Raw genomic sequence first — 18,755 nt, 5'->3', positions numbered from 1 at the left:
ACTCCCGGCCAGGGCCCATCTAGTGGGCGTGGCTTCACTCCATGCACTTGTATGGATAGAGACCACGCCCTCTAGTCGGCCACACCCACTGGAAAGACGCGTCACTAGTCGGGGTGCGGCCTTGCTCCATACAAGTGTATGGCTGGGAGTATGTATAACTTATACATACCCTCCGGTCCCGGCTCAGAAACCAGCGAATCTAATATCACCCTACCTGTCCTACTGTCTATATATAGGTTCCGCAGCTATTGCTGAGCAAGAAACCTAATCCCTGTATATCCCTAGAGCTAGGTCCTAGATAGGGAGGGGGGTGAGCACTGATTAGTCCCCACTATAAACTAAAGACAACAAGGGAGACAAACAAAGGGGGGAAACTTAGCTTGAGCAGACACCAGAGAGATAACACCAAGCGTACTCCAAGGGCACCAGAGAAGAAGCTAGCCAACTGCTGTTGCTCCAAGCAAGGGAAAATGAGAATATCACCGGCGACTCCCTGAAGCAGACTGAGAGTTTATAAACACCCAGACCAGGGTGTGTCAATCAGAGCAGGAGGGAGGTTGCCACTGGGTCCAAAAGTCAGAAGGATTAAGAAGGCATCTGCAATGCCAAACGCAGTGACCTTCTGCCGCAAGATGCAGAGCGACTGTCTGTTACATCTGACAAACCTGTGACACTTATCCTATTAATATGTCATGACTTATTAAGACTGGAAGACTCCTTTAAACAGTCGCTACATGTGCTAAAATAATTTAGTTGCCAATGTTTATTACGATGCGATCCTCTGGGTTTTTCATATTTTTAGGTTGTTGTAAACCTTCGTTGACACTTTTGTAGCTCCTACTTTTAAGCTAAAAAAACTATAGGGTATAAGTAGACCTGGGAGGGATTATAAATCACATAGCAAAAGGGGAGAACCCCCACTAATTATCCCTTATTAAAAGGACCAAAAACTTAGCTTTTAACCCCATAAGGACCTTGGGTTTTTCCTTTTTTGCGTTTTCGTTTTCGTTTTTTGCTCCCCTTCTTCCCAGAGCCATAGCCTTTTTATTTTTCTGTCAATATGGACATGTGAGGGCTTATTTTTTGCGGGACGAGTTGTACTTTTAAACGCTATCACTGGTTTTAACATATCGTGTACTGGAAAACGGGAAAAAAATTCCAACTGCGGTGAAATTGCAAAAAAAATGCAATTCCATAGTTGTTTTTTGGGTTGTTTTTTTACCACGTTCACTGAATGCTAAAACCAACCTGCCATTATTATTCTCCAGGTCATTACGAGTTCGTAGACACCAAACATGTATAGGTTATTTTTTATTTAAGTGGTGAAAAAAAATCCAAAGTTTGCTGGAAAAAAAAATGGCTGCATTTTCTGAGACCCGTAGTGTCTCCATTTTTTGTGATCTGGGGCCGTGTGAGGACTTATTTTTTGCGTGCCGAGCTGAAGTTTTTATTGATACAATATTGGGGTAGATCCGATGTTTTGATCGCCCTTTATTGCATTTTATTGCAATGTTGTGACGACCAAAAAAACCTAATTCTGCCGTTTAGAATTGTTTTCTCGTTACGCTGTTTACCGATCGGATTAATTCTTTTTTTTTATATTGATAGATCGGGCGATTCTGAATGCGGCAATACCAAATATGTGTATGTGGGAATTTTTTTTATTTTATTTTGAATGGGGCGAAAGTAGGGTGATTTAAACTTTTATATTTTTTACTTTTTTTTTATATTTTTAAAACCATTTTGTTTACACTTTCTGCATGCTTCAATAGTCTCCATAGGAGACTACACTGTGTTCCAAATTATTATGCAAATAATATTTTCTCAGATTTTCCCAAATTACCTATATGAATTGCAGTCATTGTAATTTTCCAGTCAAATAACTATTAGAGTACAATTGAAAGGTTTTTGTACAAACTGCCTATGATAACAGTATATTTTTAAAAAAATAAAAAACTCAAACTGCACTCAAAATGCATGTTCCAAATTATTATGCACAGCATGCTGCACATAACACATCTGCATCTCTGGCTGCTATGGGCATAAAAGGGGACAAACTTATGGTGTGGCACCCATGCTCCCCTGACCTCAACCCCATTGAGAACCTCAGGAGCATCATCAAAAGGAGTGTCTATGATGGCGGGAGGCAGTTCACATCTAAGCAACAGCTCTGGGAGGGTATTCTGTCCTCATGCAAAACAATTAAAGCAGAAACCATCCAAAACCTGACAAATTCAATGGACGAGAGAGTTCAGAAGCTCCTTTCGAACAAGCGGTCCTATGTGCAAATGTAACATCACCTAGAATAAAGTTTTGAGTTTAAAAGTGTTTGATTTCAGTTTGTAATAACCTGCTAATGCTTATAATTTCAAAAATGACCATTTTTTTGTTCTTTATTAAAATGAAAAGGTTGAAAACTCTGCTGTGCATAATAATTTGGAACATGCATTTTGAGTGCAGTTTGAGTTTTTTAAAAATATTAGGAAGTTTGTACAAAAACCTTTCAATTGTACTCTAATAGTTATTTGACTGGAAAATTACAATGACTGCAATTCATATAGGTAATTTGGGAAAATCTGAGAAAATATTATTTGCATAATAATTTGGAACACAGTGTAGAAGCTGCAGTTTCCTGATCGTTTCTACTGCATACAGGCGACGAGCAAAAGATTTTAAGAAATCTCATGCACATGCTGCAAAATATAGCCACAGCGTAAATTGACCGGTGCTGCTGGTATGAGATCTGTGTGAACGTAGCCTTATTGTTATATCAGAGGTGTGATTTGTCATTAACAGGTAGAAAAGAAAAACCAAAGAAGTCCAACAGACAACCGAAAAAACAAACCTCCTCACCAAGTATTCATAAAAAAGAACGGCCTCAAGAAAAGGTAAATAAGTGCTAACATATTTCAAGGAGAATTTCACCCGCTCTCAGACCCACACACACTAAGGCAAGTTCCATTGAGAGTCAATCACTGTGAATATGTTTTGTTTTCGCGGTGTCCCTCATGATTGGAATTATGAAGGTGAGACCTAGAGGACCTAGGATAATAAGATGCAAGGAGAAGAGATGATCACAAATTGACCAGCTGATATTGCTACCCCAATGCTGTTGGGCATGATAGACCTGTCGTACCATCTGGGCAGAAGGGCATCTCTTCATCTATAGATATAATCGTCTTATCCCGTCTGTCTTTCTGTCTGTCTGTCCAGAAAATCCCGCGCCGCTCATGGTCCAGCAGCGGCCAATCAGCGCCGCCTGATTTCTGAAAAAACATGGCGGCCTTAGCGGCTCATCTGCGGGACGGAGAAGCAGCCGGGAGATGACCGGCGCGAGGCGCTCATCTCCCGGCCGGTAGCAGCAGAAGGACCGCCGGCGCGGCTGACCTCCATGCGGAAGGGAGGACCAGGGAGCGGCGCTGCGGGTCGGGATACTTCTGCTGCGAGCGCCCGCTCATGTCCCTGGTTCTCGCAGTGGAAGTATCCGCACAGGCAGCGGCTCTCCCCGGTCCTCACCAATACGATTCCGCTCCCCGGTCCTCTCCAATACGATTCGATGATTGGTCGCGGTCTTCGGCCGCGACCAATCACTGATCTTGCCGCAAAAGTTAAACACCGCTGTGCTGATTGGTTGCGGACGCCCGCGACCAATCACCGATTTGGGCGCCACATATAAACACTGCTGTACTGATTGGTCACGGACGCTGCCCGCGACCAATCACCGTTTTGGGCGCTACATTTAAATAGCGGCCGCGACCAATCAGCACAACGGTGTTTAAATGTGTCTGCAAGATCGGTGATTGGTCGCGGCCGCTATTTAAATGTGGCGCACAAATCGGTGATTGGTTGCGGGCAGCGTCGGCGACCAATCAGCACAGCGGTGTTTAAATTTCTCTGCAAGATCGGTGATTGGTCGCGGCCGCTATTTAAATGTGGCGCCCAAATCGGTGATTGGTCGCGGGCAGCGACCGCGACCAATCAGCACAGCGGTGTTTAAATGTGTCTGCAAGATCGGTGATTGGTCGCGGCCGCTATTTAAATGTGGCGCCCACGACCAATCAGCGATGTTGGACACAAATGTCCGGTCCTTACTAACACCATGCGGCTACTGTCGGGAGATCAGTGGCTAGCGTGTCAAGGGAGGACCGGGGAGAGGCGCTGCGGGTCGGGATACTTCTGCTGCGAGCAGTCGCTCATGTCCCGGGTTCTCGCAGCGGAAGTAGCCGCACAGGCAGCGGCTCTCCCCGGTCCTCACCAATACGATTCCGCTCCCCGGTCCTCACCAATACGATTCGCTGACCGCGATCTTGGCGCAAAAGTTAAACACCGCTGTGCTGATTGGTCGCGGCCACTGCCCGCGACCAATCACCGATTTGGGCGCCACATTTAAATAGCGGCCGTGACCAATCACAGATTTTGGTGCCAAATTTAAACAACGCTCTGCTGCTTGGTCGCGGACTCAAGCCGACCGTGACCAATCAGCGATTTTGGCGCCAAATTTAAACAACGCTCTGCTGATTGGTCGTGGACTCCAGCTGCGACCAATCAGCGAGATTGGCGCTAAATTTAAACAACGCTCTGCTGATTGGTTGCGGTCGCCGGCCGGCCGTGAACAATCAGTGAGATTGGCGCAAAATTTAAACACCACTCTGCTGATTGGTCACGCCCGCCAGCCGACCGCGACCAATCAGCGATTTTGGCGCCAAATTTAAACAACGCTCTGCTGATTGGTCACGGACTCCAGCCGCGATCCATCAGCGAGATTAGTGCCAGATTTAAACAACGCTCTGCTGACTGGTCGCGGACGCCGGCCGACCGCGACCAATCAGCGATTTTTGCGTGAAATTTAAACACCGCTCTGCTGATTGGTCGCGGCTGGCGGCCGCGACCAATCAGCGAGATTAGCGCCAGATTTAAACAACGCTCTGCTGATTGCCGGCCGCGACCAATCAGCGATTTTGGTGCCAAATTTAAACACCCCTCTGCTGATTGGTCGCGTTTGCAGGCCGCGACCAATCAGCATTGTTGGCGCCAAATTTAAACACCGCTTTGCTGATTGCGCCCGGTCGGCCGCATACATATACTAGAATACCCGATGCGCTAGAATCGGGCCACCATCTAGTAGCTATTATAAAATCTTATAAAGAGGCCCATCAGATGAGCGGTGACACCGGTACCGTAATGTTCCTGCAGGCCTGGTGTCAGATGTTAGAGCAGCATTCTCACCCTTGGCATTTATGATTTATCCCCAGGATATTTTATACATGTCTGATAGATGCAGGTCGCACCTCTACGACCCTCACCTATTTCTAGAAAGAGTCGCTTGTCCGCAGCTCTTTCCTTTCACTTTTATGGCAATCACAGAAACATTTGAGCAATGTTACATCTATCTAATATGGCAAAAATATGCGTGATAAATATCTGAAGTGCGAATACCCCTTTAAGGTATATTCTGCTAGAAAAAATTAAGTCTGCTGTCATTTTACAAACTTTTTTTTTCCTCCTCAGCCCTCCCGAGACTCTTCTCCTTTTACGTGAGTATTTCATGACATTAGTCTGCAAATTTTCTAAATCATTGAAAAATTTGATTTACAAATGCTTGTTGATTTTTCTTAATAACAGTGTAAGCGTGCCGAGAAGTAAATGGGACGCATCTCGCTCCTTAAGGTTTAACCAGGATGCTCAAAGAGAAGAAGGTGCGTGGCTCGGTTGGCACAAGTGTTTTATCCCAACTTTATCCTTAAATTTCTTTAATGCGCCCTATTGCACAATTTCTTAATAAGCATGTAAAAAGTGGGGTTTTTTTTTCACACACAGCGTTTTTTATGTGTTTTTTTGGGAGAACACCACTAAAGATTTTGATGCATTTTTATGAGCCAAAGACACAAGTAGATCTATGAGAAAGTATACTGTGAGGCCAGTCACTACTCACGGACAAGCCACAAGGCTGGGTAGTCCAGAGGTCTGAGGTCAAAGGCCAGGAGGGTACATCATAGACGGAGAGGTGAGACTAAGGCATAGTCAGGTCACAGTCCGGGGTCAGAATTCCAAGAAGGGAAAAGGGCAAGACAAAGGCAAATCCAAGATCAAGCAACAAAGATCAGAATACCAGACAAGGAGCACAGAGTAAGCACACACCTCTTGAGCAAAGATACAATTGGCAGCAATCAAAGTCAAAGAGCTGATAAAATAGCCAGGTAATTAGTCCAAACAGTAGACACATGGATGAAGCCCCGACACTGCCTGGCCCTGATTGGACGGCTAAACTGTCACTAAAGACACTGATGGCTCAGCATGCTCCAGCATCCGATTAGACAGTTGAGCTATACATCACCAGACTGAGAGCTCAACACGCCCCTGTCCTAGACTGGACTGCAGAACTGTCATTCACTGCGTCCAGACACTAATCGGCGGAATTGTGACCAATATGTCCTTGCTTTATATCTCCCATTCCTTTTGAATCCACTTCTGACTTTAGCTTAAAAAATTTATCAAAAGCTGCTGTGTTTTTCCAAAATAAATGAAAGAAGTTTTCTAAAATCCACCTAACCTGCTGCTTTCCTCACCACCGCTCTGCCGGTAAAAGTATTACATCCAGTGACGGGTCACATGACTGTGGTAGCCAATCATGACCAAGCCCTGCAGGTGTAACGACACAGAAGTCCGGAGGTGGAGCAAGTAGCAGATGGCGGCATCCGCTTTTTTCTAAACTGAATACCCTTTTTAACCCTGAATCCTGAATCAATCATGCACATGACCTGTCTTAAAGGGAATCTGTCACCAGGTTTTTGCCATTTATTCTGAGAGCAGCATTATGTAAGAGCCGCTTGTAGTTTTGATAAAATCCATGTTTTATCAGCAGGAGATTATCACTAGAGGACTAGTAAACTTGCTGCCATGTAGTTCTCCATATTTATGAGCTCTGTATAGCAACCGCCTCCACCACTGATTGGCAGCTTTCTGCCTATGCACAGTGTACACAGAAAGCTGCCAATCAGTGTGGGTGGAGTTATACAGAGCTCATCATTCAGAGAACTGCTAGATATGATGCGGATAAAACCTGGATTTTATCAAAACTACAGCAAGCATCGCAGTAAGTGATATGTAGCTGGAATCAGAGTTTTTCCCCCTACATAATCTTGCTTTCTGATGAGGTACAAAAACCTGATGGTAGATTCCCTTAAAGGATATGAAGGTTAGTACCTTTGAGGTTATATGGATGAATAATTAACCCCTTCCCGATATGCGCCGTACATGTACTGCTCTGCGGTACCTGCATTCTCGCAAAGATCAGTACATGTACTGCGCGGTGATTGGGCGGGCTCACACTAAGCGCCGCCACGATCACATGCGGGTGTCAGCTCTGTGTGAGAGCTGATGTGGCGGCCCTGAGGGTTCGACCGCCACAGGGATGCTGCACTTCTCTAATGGAGTGTCGTGTTCCTCCTCTGAGGTAAGAACAGTGCTATGGTCAGGACCCTTCCTTCACATCCAACACCACACTTCTCCCACCAGAGGGGGCTAGAATGCACTAGGTGCTGCCCTCCTGGTTGCAGGGAGACTGGGGAACCAAGAGATACTGGAACCATTTAGTGGGTGAGGGTGGAGGACTCACATTATAGTGACACTTTAAATTTCATATTTAATAAAAAGACCATTTTGGTTTTGGGTCTCTGGCACTGTGATCTCCCACCCTGAACGTGGATCCTGTTTGGACCTGCAGAGGATGGAGACACGGCCCTCGTACCCTGGCCTTGGGTTGAGGGGCAGGTTGCAGATAAGAAATGTCTCAACCCGATCAAGGACCATGACCAAGAAGGCCCGGAGCTTAAGAGTGTAGCTCCATAGCAAATGGATCCCAGGGAGGATGAGACGGAGCGGTATACGCCACCTGTCCTCGCCACCTGATATACTCAGAGGGAGTCCGGCTGCAAGAGGGGTACCAGCCCCCGACACCCAACCTTGCTACTCCATGTCCTGGTCAGGAAAGCCCGGTAGGCCCTGAGGATCCCACCGGGTATCGGAAGGAGCGGAGCTGCCACCCGTGCCCTTTTTCTGAGAGGAGTTCAGTGGGAGACCCGGCCTATCTACACACACAGACAGAAAAGGATACGGTCTGAAGTTCAGGAACACTCTGGTGCGGGGTCCTGATCTAATGCTGGACTTACTTGGAGGTTGTCGGACCCCCGTATCTGGTGACCGCAGAACTCCGCGAGGAGCAGGGAGTCGCCTTCCTTCTGCCATCTCTTGTGTGAGTAAAGCCTTGGAAGTTCACCCCTATGGCCTCCGGACTCTTTATTCTGCGCTACACCGCATTACGCGGACTTTCTGGACTACTACCCCCTCCATCCTGTCTCTCTGCCCTGAGGCCTTGCTCCGCCTGTGGGGAGTAGTAACATCTACAGCCTCTATACCACCATGCCTCAGCAAACTGCAGCAGCGCTGGTGGCCCTTCACCAGGTGCCACAGGTGGCGTAGTCGTAACCAGCCACTCAACCCGGATAAGCCCGAACCATCCTTTTTTTAAATTGTGACGGCCCTGAGCACGGAGCGGGTACGGGCCACGGCTGCACCCCATCTCTCCATCTTAGGACCCGACTCCGAGTCCCCCATCTCCCAGGGTAAACAAGGGGCTTCCGAGAAGAGGCGTCACACTGACACCCTGCAGCACCTCCCACGATCGGTGCTAGCACCAATCGCGGGCGTTTAGCCCCTGTGATGCCGCTGTCAGTAGTGACAGCGACATCGCAGGGTATCACAGAGGGAGTGGGCTCCCTCTGTGATCCCATCAACACAACGCAATGTGATCGCGTTGTGTTAATGGTCTCCATGGTGACCCCCGGTCCCAAGATGGCCGCGGGGTCCTTCAGGAAGGTGGCCTGTCAGTGCCTGCTCAGAGAGCAGGAGCTGAGACACCTCCTTTCTGCCTGTCAGACGCTGTTCTGATGCTCTGCAGTGCATTGCAGGGCATCAGATCAGTGATCTGACAGTTTGGAGATGATGTCCCACCCTGGGACAATGTAAAAAAGTAATAAAACTTTTAATAAAAATTATAAAAATATTTTTTTAAAAAAAATCACAAAAAAAAGAAAAAATATTAATCCAATAAATATATTTATCTGTGTAAAAAAACACAACAATATTAAAAGTACACATATTTGGTATCGCCGCGTCCGTAACAACCCGACCTATAAAACTGTCCCACTAGTTAACCCCTTCAGTGAACACCGTAAAAAAAAAAAGAAGTAAAAAACAAGGCAAAAAATGATGCTTTATCATCATACTGCCAAATAAATAGTGGAATAAAACACGATCAAAAAGACGCCTGTAAATAAATATGGTACCGCTGAAAACGTCATCTTGTCCCGCAAAAAACAAGCCGCCATACAGCTCCATCAGCTGAAAAATAAAAAAGTTACAGCTCTCAGAATAAAGCGATGCCAAAATAATTATTTTTTCTATAAAATAGTTTTTATTATGTAAAAGCGCGAAAACATAAAAAATATATAAATGTGGTATCGCTGTAAACGCACCGACCCAAAGAATAAATCTGCCTTATCAATTTTACCACATATGGAACGGCATAAAAAAATCCCCAAAAAACAGTTGCTGGATTTTGTTCATTCTGTCTCCCAAAAAACGGAGTAGACAGCGATCAAAAAATGTCACGTGCCCGAAAATGGTACCAATAAATACGTCAACTCGTCCCGCAAAAATCAAGCCCTTACATAACTCTGTCAGCCAAAATATAGAAAAATTCTAGCTCTCAAAATATGGCGATGCAAAAACTTGTTTTTACAATAAAAAGCGTCTTTTAGTGTGTGACAGCTGGCAAACATAAAAACCCGATATAAATCTGGTATCGCTGTAATCGCACCATCACGAAGAATAAAGTCGTCTAATCACTTATAAAGGCGTAAAAAATATATAAAACCAATTCTTCACATGCTGTTTATTTATTCATTCTGCCTCCCAAAGATCGCAGTAAGGCTCGGCTCACATTTATCCGGCGCTCTGCTCTTACATCGGGGTTTCTGTGTAAATCTCTGAAATATGTGATTCAGATGGAACCCCCGGTGGAAGATTCCCTGTAATGAGGCAGATGGAGGCACTGTGGATGCCGTAGGACCTGTGATCCCACAGTGTCGGTCTTTTTATTAGGCGTGCATAAAAGTGCCGTCTGCCACAGTTCTCTGCACTTCTGAAAAGAAGGACAACGCTGAACAGCGGCCTGACGGAGTCCAGACTAACTCTGCTGCCTCATTATAGTGAATGGATCCCTTGGGGATTTCATCTAAATCACATCACTCAGAGATTTAGATGGAAACCCGGATATAAGTGCTCAGCATAGAGCGCAGGAAAAACGTGATCCAAAATGTTATGTAAAATGTTCCCAATAAAAACTTCAACTCCATTCACAAAAAAAGCCCCCACTCAGGTCCGTCATCTGTTAACAATAATATAGGGGCTTCCACATTACTGGTAGCACAAAGGCTCTGGAAAAACTAAATGGCTCCTCGCCCTCCAAAAGAAATCCAGTGAATTCTGCACTCCCAAATCCAAATGTCCCCCTCCATTCCGCGCTCCAGTGTGTGTCTAAACCGCACTTAACGTCCACATGTTTAGCATTCCTGTAGCAATGAGAGGCTGCCTAATTTATGGGTGCATGTCTCCAAAAGAGCGAGTTGGGCATAATGTACTGGTGACTACAACGTACTGGTCACTACAGAGTACTGATCACTACAACGTCAGTTTGCAATCTTCACTTAGCAACATCCACTGTGCTTGTTTTTTTGGAAAACACCAATGGAGTCAAAATCGTCACTACACCTGTAGATAAATTCACAAAGGGGTATAATTTTCAAAATGGGGTCACTTGAGGGGGATTCTGCTTTTCTAGCACGTAGGGGCTCTATATATGGAGTCCGCAAACTATTCTAGGAAAATCTGCGCTCCAGGAGGCAAAAAGCGATCCATCCCTCCCGAGTCTCGCTGTGTGGCTAAGCAGTACTGTACAGCCATATATGGGGTATTTCTACATTCAGCAGAAATTGTGAGACAAATTTTGGTGTCATTTTTACCCATTCCCCAGTTTGAAAATATAAAATCTGGGATTAAAACAAAATTTTCGTGGTAAAAATGTAATTATTTTTTCTTTACTGCCCAATGGTATAAAATTATGTGGCACACCTGTGGTGTCAATATGATCACTGCACCCCTAGATGAATTCATTGAGAGGTGTAGTTTGTAAAGTGAGGTCACTTATGGGGGGTTCAGCTGATCTGGCACCTCAGGGGCTCTACCAATGTGACATTGCACACTCAAACCAGTCCAACAAAATCTGTACTCCAATATGGTACTTCTTCCCTTCTGAGCTTTGCACTATGCCTCAAAAGTATTTTTTGACCTCATATGGGGTATCTGCATAATCAAGAGAAATTGCACAACAAATTTTGGGGTCCATTTTCTCCTGTTACTCTTATGAAGATGCAAAATTGGGGGCTGAAAAACATTTTTGTGGGAAAAATGTGAAAATTTTATTTTTACGGCTCAATGTTATAAACTTCTGTGAAGCACCTGCGGGTTCAAGATGCTTACCACACATCTAGATAAGTTCCATGAGGGGTCTAGTTTCCAAAATGGTGTCACTTGTGGGGGGTTTCCACTGTTTAGGCACATCAGGGGCTCTCCAAATGCGACATGGCGTCCGCTAAGTATTCCAACAAATTTTACATTCAAAAAGTCAAATGGCGCTCCTTTAGTTCCAAGCCCTTCTGTGCGCCCAAAGAGTAGTCTTCCTCCACATATTGGGTATCTGTGTACTCAGGAGAAATTGCACAACAAATTGAATGGTGCAATTTTTCCTGTTACCCTTGTGAAAATGCAAAATTTGGGGCTGAAAAAAACATTTTTGTGGAAAAATGTGATTTCTTTATTTTCACGGCTCAATGTTATGAACTTCTGTGAAGCACCTGTGGGTTCAAAGTGCTCACCACACATCTAGATAAGTTCCCTGAGGGGGTCTAGCTTCCAAAATGGTGTCACTTGTGGGGGATTTCCACTGTTTAGGCACATCAGCGGCCCTCCAAACACGACATGGCGTCCGTTAATTATGCCAGCAAATTTTACATTCAAAAAGTCAAATGGCGCTTATTCCCTTCCGAACCCTGCCGTACGCCCAAACAGTGGTTTTCCCCCACATATGTGGTATTGGTGTGCTCAAGAGAAACTGCACAACAAATTTTGGGGTCCATTTTCTCCTGTTACTCTTGTGAAAGTAAAAAAAAAATGGGCCTAAAGTAACATTTTTGTGAAAAAAAGTTAAATGTTTATTTTTTTCTTCCACATTCCAAAAATTCCTGTGAAGCACCTGAAGGTTTAATAAATTTCTTGAATGTGGTTTTGAGCACCTTGAGGGGTGCAGTTTTTAAAAAGGTGATACTTTTGGATATTTTCTGTCATGAGGGCCCCTCAAAGTCACTCCAAATGTGATGTGGTCCCTAAAAAAAATGGTTTTGTAAATTTTGTTGGATTAATGCGAAATCGCTGGTCAACTTTTAACCCTTATAACTTCCTAACAAAAAAAAAAAATTTGGTTCCAAAATTGTGCTGATGTAAAGTAGACATGTGGGAAATGCTATTTATTAACTATTTTGTGTGATATATCTCTCTGATTTAAGGGCATAAAGATAAAAATTTTGAAATTTGCTAAATTTTCGACAAATTTCCAATTTTTTTCATAAATAAACATATGTCATATCAAATAAAATTTACCACTATCATGAAGTACAATATGTCATGAAAAAACAGTTTCAGAATCAGCGGGATCCGTTGAAGCGTTCCAGAGTAATTACCTCATAAAGTGACGGTGGTCAGAATTGTAAAAATTGGCCTGGTCAGGAAGGTGAAAGCTGGCTCAGGGGTGAAGGGGTTAAAGTCATCTTAGAACATAATGAGGAAGAAGCATCAATGTTTTATGCGGTAATGGAGAATTAATATCTTTCCTTTGTTGCAGATCAGAGAAGAATGACAGAAATCACAGGTCATTTGATCAAAATAAGACTTGGAGAGCTGGATCGAATAAAGACCAAAGATGCAAAGGAAGTAAGTACACCTGACCACCATGGCTGGTCTATATATCTATCTGTGTTCTATCATTCTGACCCAGATAAACTTAGTACTTTAGCCTGGAAGTCATTAAATTATATTGTCGTCCCTTTGGCCATTTTTATTACTGAAATGCATGTTTTTTTTGGAATTGGGTCTCTTTAAAAATGTTGCACTGTTTGGCCCTTACAACACTCTTATAGTTTCCCTGCTAATTATTGCTGCAGAATGAGTCAACTAATAATCTGTCAATGAGCTTGTTTTTGTTTGGTTTTATCTGTTTGTTTTTTAATCTGAGCTCATCTCAGCTGAACTTTATTATAGCACATCGGCTGCGAAGGATTCAGAAAAAGACACAAAAAAGAGTTACAAACTCAGAAATCAGAACACAGAGGCAATAGAAGGCAAATCGTCCAACATTTTTAATGAAAGCCAGTTGCAAAATTGATTTTATAGCCCAAAATGTATGCATTTTCATAAAAAAAAAAATGTCCCCATAGGAGTCGATAGCCATTTTAAGGATTTGCTGTCCCTTATGGTTTGGCATAAGCTCCCAGAGCATGCGTTAAGCACATCCATGGGTTTGCATTCATCCTTTGGTCCTTCGTTGGCTGATATGCATTGTTTTACCTTTTTAGTGTATCAGAAATCGTAGTCTGGTGCACTTTTCTCTACAGTGGACCACCAGACAACAAGTGGGGCCTACGGGCAATGTATGCCATATATGTGTATGAGCTGTTATCGGAAGAAAAGCAGATGTATTTTTTTTAAAATTCCGAACATATTTTTTACATTTTTGAGTAAACAGAATTAATCTGTTTTTTTTAGCAGGCAGGCGGAATTTACTCTAGACTTGAAGCTCAATTCAAAGCCTCTGTTCAATCAAACACACGACAAAGTAACACAGAGAAGAATCCCAGGTACCAAATATGATTTATCTATCTATGGAACTGTACATATTGTATTTATGTGTCTAGTAATGTACCAGCTCCCTGAATCCCCAATATCAGCTAGTGATCTCTAGAACATCCAGTGATTTGCAGACTCGCTTAGATGAGAATATCCATTATTCAGTAGGATGTTCCAACTAAGTTCTCCTTGCAAGGTATTTAAAAAAAAAGCATAGCAGAAAAAAGTCAGCCATGTTTACCAACACAGGTCATAATACTAATGCACTTACAGGATGCAGCAGCCCCCTGGATCAAGATGGGGATGGCACAAATGCAAAATACTCATGTAACAACCACTCACACACCGAGAAATTCATGGAAGCGATGGGCACCTAGCAGGGTCGGACTGGGGTGTCTGGGGCCCACAGGGAGAACTGACTCTAGGGGCCCACCTTACAGCCATATGCAAATATCTGTTATCCGCTATCTCTGTTATAGTGGAGCATTGACTGGCGGCTCCTGCACATCTACTGTGCGACACTAACTGGGATGTACAATTACGGTAGTTTGCATTAAAGGGGTTCTTTGGTTAAAACAAGTTATCACCGATCCATGGGATCCACAGGATCGGTGATCACTTATTGATCGTTTGGGTCCGAACATTGGAAAACGCGCCTATCAGAAGAATGGGGAAGTTTCATCCCTGACAGGACACTTATCCCCATTTTAAAATGCAGCTTCCAAAAAAGAGCAGCGCTCACAGTCACTGAGGGAATGAATGGATCAGTGGTCGCATCTCACATGCCGCTCCAGTCTAATGGGGTGAAAAGCTTCACATTCTGCCGATTGTGTCCCAGCAGTCAGACCCCCACCAATCAATATTATCACTGATCCTGTGGAGAGGTGATTACTTGTTTTCACCAGAGAACCCCTGTAAGTGCATCTCTGCCGCTCTGGTCCAAGTATTTAATCTCTAAGGCCACGGCCCCACTATCAGTATTTGGTCAGTATTCGGTCAGTATATTTTCTCAGGAGTGGGAGCCAAAACCAGGTGAGGAACAATCAGAGAAAAGGTATAATAGAAACAAGTCACCAATTTTACATTTATCACCCACTCCTGGTTTTGGCAGCGACTCCTGAGAAAAAATACTGACCGAAAACTAATGGTGGGGCTGTGGCCTAATGGAAAAAAATATTTTCCTAGTTAATATCAGCAAGAACAAAATGACTGCCATACACAACACAGTCCACTATATCAACACCAATAATACCACATACAAAAGGGACAAATATCGCCACACCATGACTAGATCACATATTACCACCACATAGTGACCGAATAATACCACATACAAGGAACAAATAGGGCCACACCATGACCAGACCACATATTACCACCCCAAAGTGACCAAATACTACAATACTGATCATGAATACAAACCACAATACTAACAACACTGTTATTACCACCAGCGACATTATACACAGGAGCTCTGTATATAGTGTCAGTGTACAGGTAATACAGGGATCACCAGTGACATTATACACAGGAGCTCTGTATATAGTGTCAGTGTACAGGTAATACAGTGATCACCAGTGACATTATACACTGGAGCTCTGTATATAGTGTACAGGTAATACAGTGGTCACCAGTGGCATTATACACAGGAGCTCGGTATATAGTGTACAGGTAAAACAGTGGTCACCAGTGACATACACAGAAGCTCTGTATATAGTGTATACATAATACAGTGATCACCAGTGACATACACAGGAGTTCTGTATATACTATATACACACGTGGTCAGAATTGTTGGTACCCCTCGTTTAATGAAAGAAAAACCCACAATGGTCACAGAAATAACTTGAATCTGACAAAAGTAATAATAAATTAAAAATCTATGAAAATGAACAAATGAAAGTCAGACATTGCTTTTCTGCTTCCACTGAATTAAAAAAAAATTTAACTCATGAAATAGGCCTGGACAGAAATGATGGTACCCCTGAAAATAATATGACAAAAGGGACATGTTAAATCAAGTTGTGTCCACTAATTAGCATCACAGGTGTCTACAATCTTGTAATCAGTCAGTGGGCTTGTATATAGGGCTACAGATACTCACTGTGTTGTTTGGTGATATGGTGTGTACCACACTCAACATGGACCAGAGGAAGCAAAGGAAAGAGTTGTTTCAGGAGATTAGAAATAAAATTATAGAAAAGCATGTTAAAAGGTAAAGGTTATAAGACCATCTCCAAGCAGCTTGATGTTCCTGTGACTACAGGTGCACATATTATTCAGAAATGTAAGATCCATGGGACTGTAGCCAACCTCCCTGGACGTGGCCGCAGGAGGAAAATTGATGACAAATCAAAGAGACGGATAATATGAATGGTAACAAAAGAGTCCAGGAAAACTTCTAAAGAGATTAAAGATGAACTTCAAGCTCAAGGAACATCAGTGTCAGATCGTACTATCCACCGTTGTTTGATCCAAAGTGAACTTCATGTAAGACGACCAAGGAGAACACCATTGTTGAAAAAAATAATAATAAAAAAGCCAGACTGGAACTTGCCAAACTACATGTTGACAAGCCACAAAGCTTCTGGGAGAATGTACTATGGACAGATGAGACAAAAATGGAAGTTTTTGGCAAGGCACATCAGCTCTATGTTCACAGATGGAAAAATGAAGCATATCAAGAAAAGAACACTGTCCCTACTGTGAAACATGGGGGAGGCTGTTATGTTCTGGGGCTGCTCTGCTGCATCTGGTACAGGGTGTCTTGAATCTGTGCAGGGTACAATGAAATCTCAAGACTATCAAGGGATTCTAGAGAGAAATGTGCTGCCCAGTGTCAGAAAGCTTGGTCTCAGTCGCAGGTCATGGGTCTTGCAACAGGATAATGACCCAAAACACACAGCTAAAAACACCCAAGAATGGCTAAGAGGAAAACATTAGACTATTCTGAAGTGGCCTTCTATGAGCCCTGACCTAAATCCTATGGAGCATCTTTGGAAAGAGCTGAAACATGCTGTCTGGAAAAGGCAACCTTCAAAGACGAGACAACTGGAGCAGTTTGCTAATGAGGAGTGGGCAAAAATAGCTGTCGAGAGGTGCAGAAGTCTCATTGACAGTTACAGGAATGGTTTGATTGCAGTGATTGCCTCAAAAGGTTGTTCAACAAAATATTAAGTTAAGAAGAACCATCATTTCTGTCCAGGTCTATTTCATGAGGTTAATTTTTTTTTAAATTCTGTGGAAGCAGAAAAGCAATGTCTGACTTTCATTTGTTCATTTTCAAAAATTTGTAATTTATCAGATTCAAGTTATTTCTGTGACCATTGTGGGTTTTTCTTTCATTAAACGAGGGGTACCAACAATTTTGACCACGTGTGTAGTGTAAGTGTGCATGTAATACACTGACTCACCAGTGATGTCTCTAGGTGAAGTCCTTCATCTTCGCTTTTCTTCTTCATCTGGCACAGACAGCCATCACTTCTTCCAGCCAGGAATCATCTCTGCAGAAAATAACACACAGTTATCAATAACTGATCTCTTCTAGAGAATATTCCCACTTTTCCCCCCGACTTCTACACTACACCAGTTGAAGAAAAAAAGCAACATAGTGCCGTCCTGCACAGTAACAGGACCCCTCTTTTGTCCCATCCCATGGAAAACAATTTCCTAAAAAGTAAATTATATTACAGTAGTAATAATGTAATAATAATAATTGGAATCTAAAGTAATAATGTTCCCCACTGGTCACTATAAACTAATAACGTATGTTCCTCAATCTGGCTCCCAAACAGTAATTAAGTCCCTTGTCTAGCCAGGCACCCCCATATGTCCCTTCTGGCCACCATTTGTCTAGTGTGACCCCTCCATATATTTATCCTAGCACACGTGTATCGAGCCTGCCCCCTCCCATATACCCATCCTAGCCCCCCCATGTGGCCAGTCTGCCCCCCCCACATATCCATCCTTGCCTCCATGTTTCCAGCCTGCGCCCCCATATATCCCACCCATATATCCTCCATGTGTCCAGCCTGCCCTCTACATATCCATCCTGGCCTCCATGTGTCCAGCCTCCCCCCTCATATATCCATACTGCCCTTACCCCCTGCATATATCCATCCTGACACCCCCCATATATCCAGCGTGTCCCTCCATATATTTATGCTAGCCCATGTGTATCGAGCCCGCCCCCCCCACATATTCATCCTAGCCCCCCATGTGTCCAACCTGCCCCCCCCCCCATATATCCATCCTGGCCTCCATGTGTTCAGCCTGCCCCCCCATATATCCATCCTGGCCTCCATGAGTCCAGCCTGCCCCCCCCCATATATCCTTCCTGGCCTCCATGAGTCCAACCTGCCCCCCCATATATCCATCCTGCCCCCCATATATCCATCCTGGCCTCCATGTGTCCAGCCTGCCCACCCCCCTTTGCCTGGGTCCAGCCAGGGTTCCCCCTTGTGTGTCCAGCCAGGGCCCCCCCTTGTGTGTCCAGCCAGGGCCCCCCCCTCGTGTGTCCAGCCAGGGTTCCCCCCTTGTGTGTCCCGCCAGGGTTCCCCCCTTGTGTGTCCCGCCAGGGTTCCCCCTTGTGTGTCCAGCCAGGGTTCCCCCCTTGTGTGTCCAGTCAGCTACCCCCTTGTGTGTCCAGCCAGGCTACCCCCTTGTGTGTCCAGCCAGGCTACCCCCTTGTGTGTCCAGCCAGGCTACCCCCTTGTGTGTCTGTCCTGCTGGGCCCCCCC

The 18,755-nt window shown here is 44.2% G+C and overlaps 1 protein-coding gene across 2 annotated transcripts in view; it reads left to right on the top strand.

The window, feature by feature from the left end:
• The window catches only part of SANBR (SANT and BTB domain regulator of CSR), a 71,664-nt gene that overhangs the window by 47,954 nt on the left and 4,955 nt on the right, over positions 1-18,755 (top strand). For both annotated transcript variants that reach the window (XM_073673348.1, XM_073673346.1), the window contains 5 exons: positions 2,797-2,888; positions 5,509-5,534; positions 5,623-5,696; positions 13,016-13,104; positions 13,936-14,027. In XM_073673348.1, the coding sequence (XP_073529449.1) occupies positions 2,797-2,888; positions 5,509-5,534; positions 5,623-5,696; positions 13,016-13,104; positions 13,936-14,027 (373 nt within the window). The remainder of the gene's footprint in view (positions 1-2,796; positions 2,889-5,508; positions 5,535-5,622; positions 5,697-13,015; positions 13,105-13,935; positions 14,028-18,755) is intronic.

This window comes from Phyllobates terribilis, unplaced genomic scaffold, assembly GCF_046119375.1.
Source record: "Phyllobates terribilis strain yellow unplaced genomic scaffold, ASM4611937v1 Scaffold_3__8_contigs__length_932513732, whole genome shotgun sequence".
NCBI lineage: Eukaryota > Metazoa > Chordata > Amphibia > Anura > Dendrobatidae > Phyllobates > Phyllobates terribilis.
The sequence above is the reverse complement of the archived record's forward strand: the minus strand, read 5'-3'. Positions and strand labels throughout refer to the sequence as shown.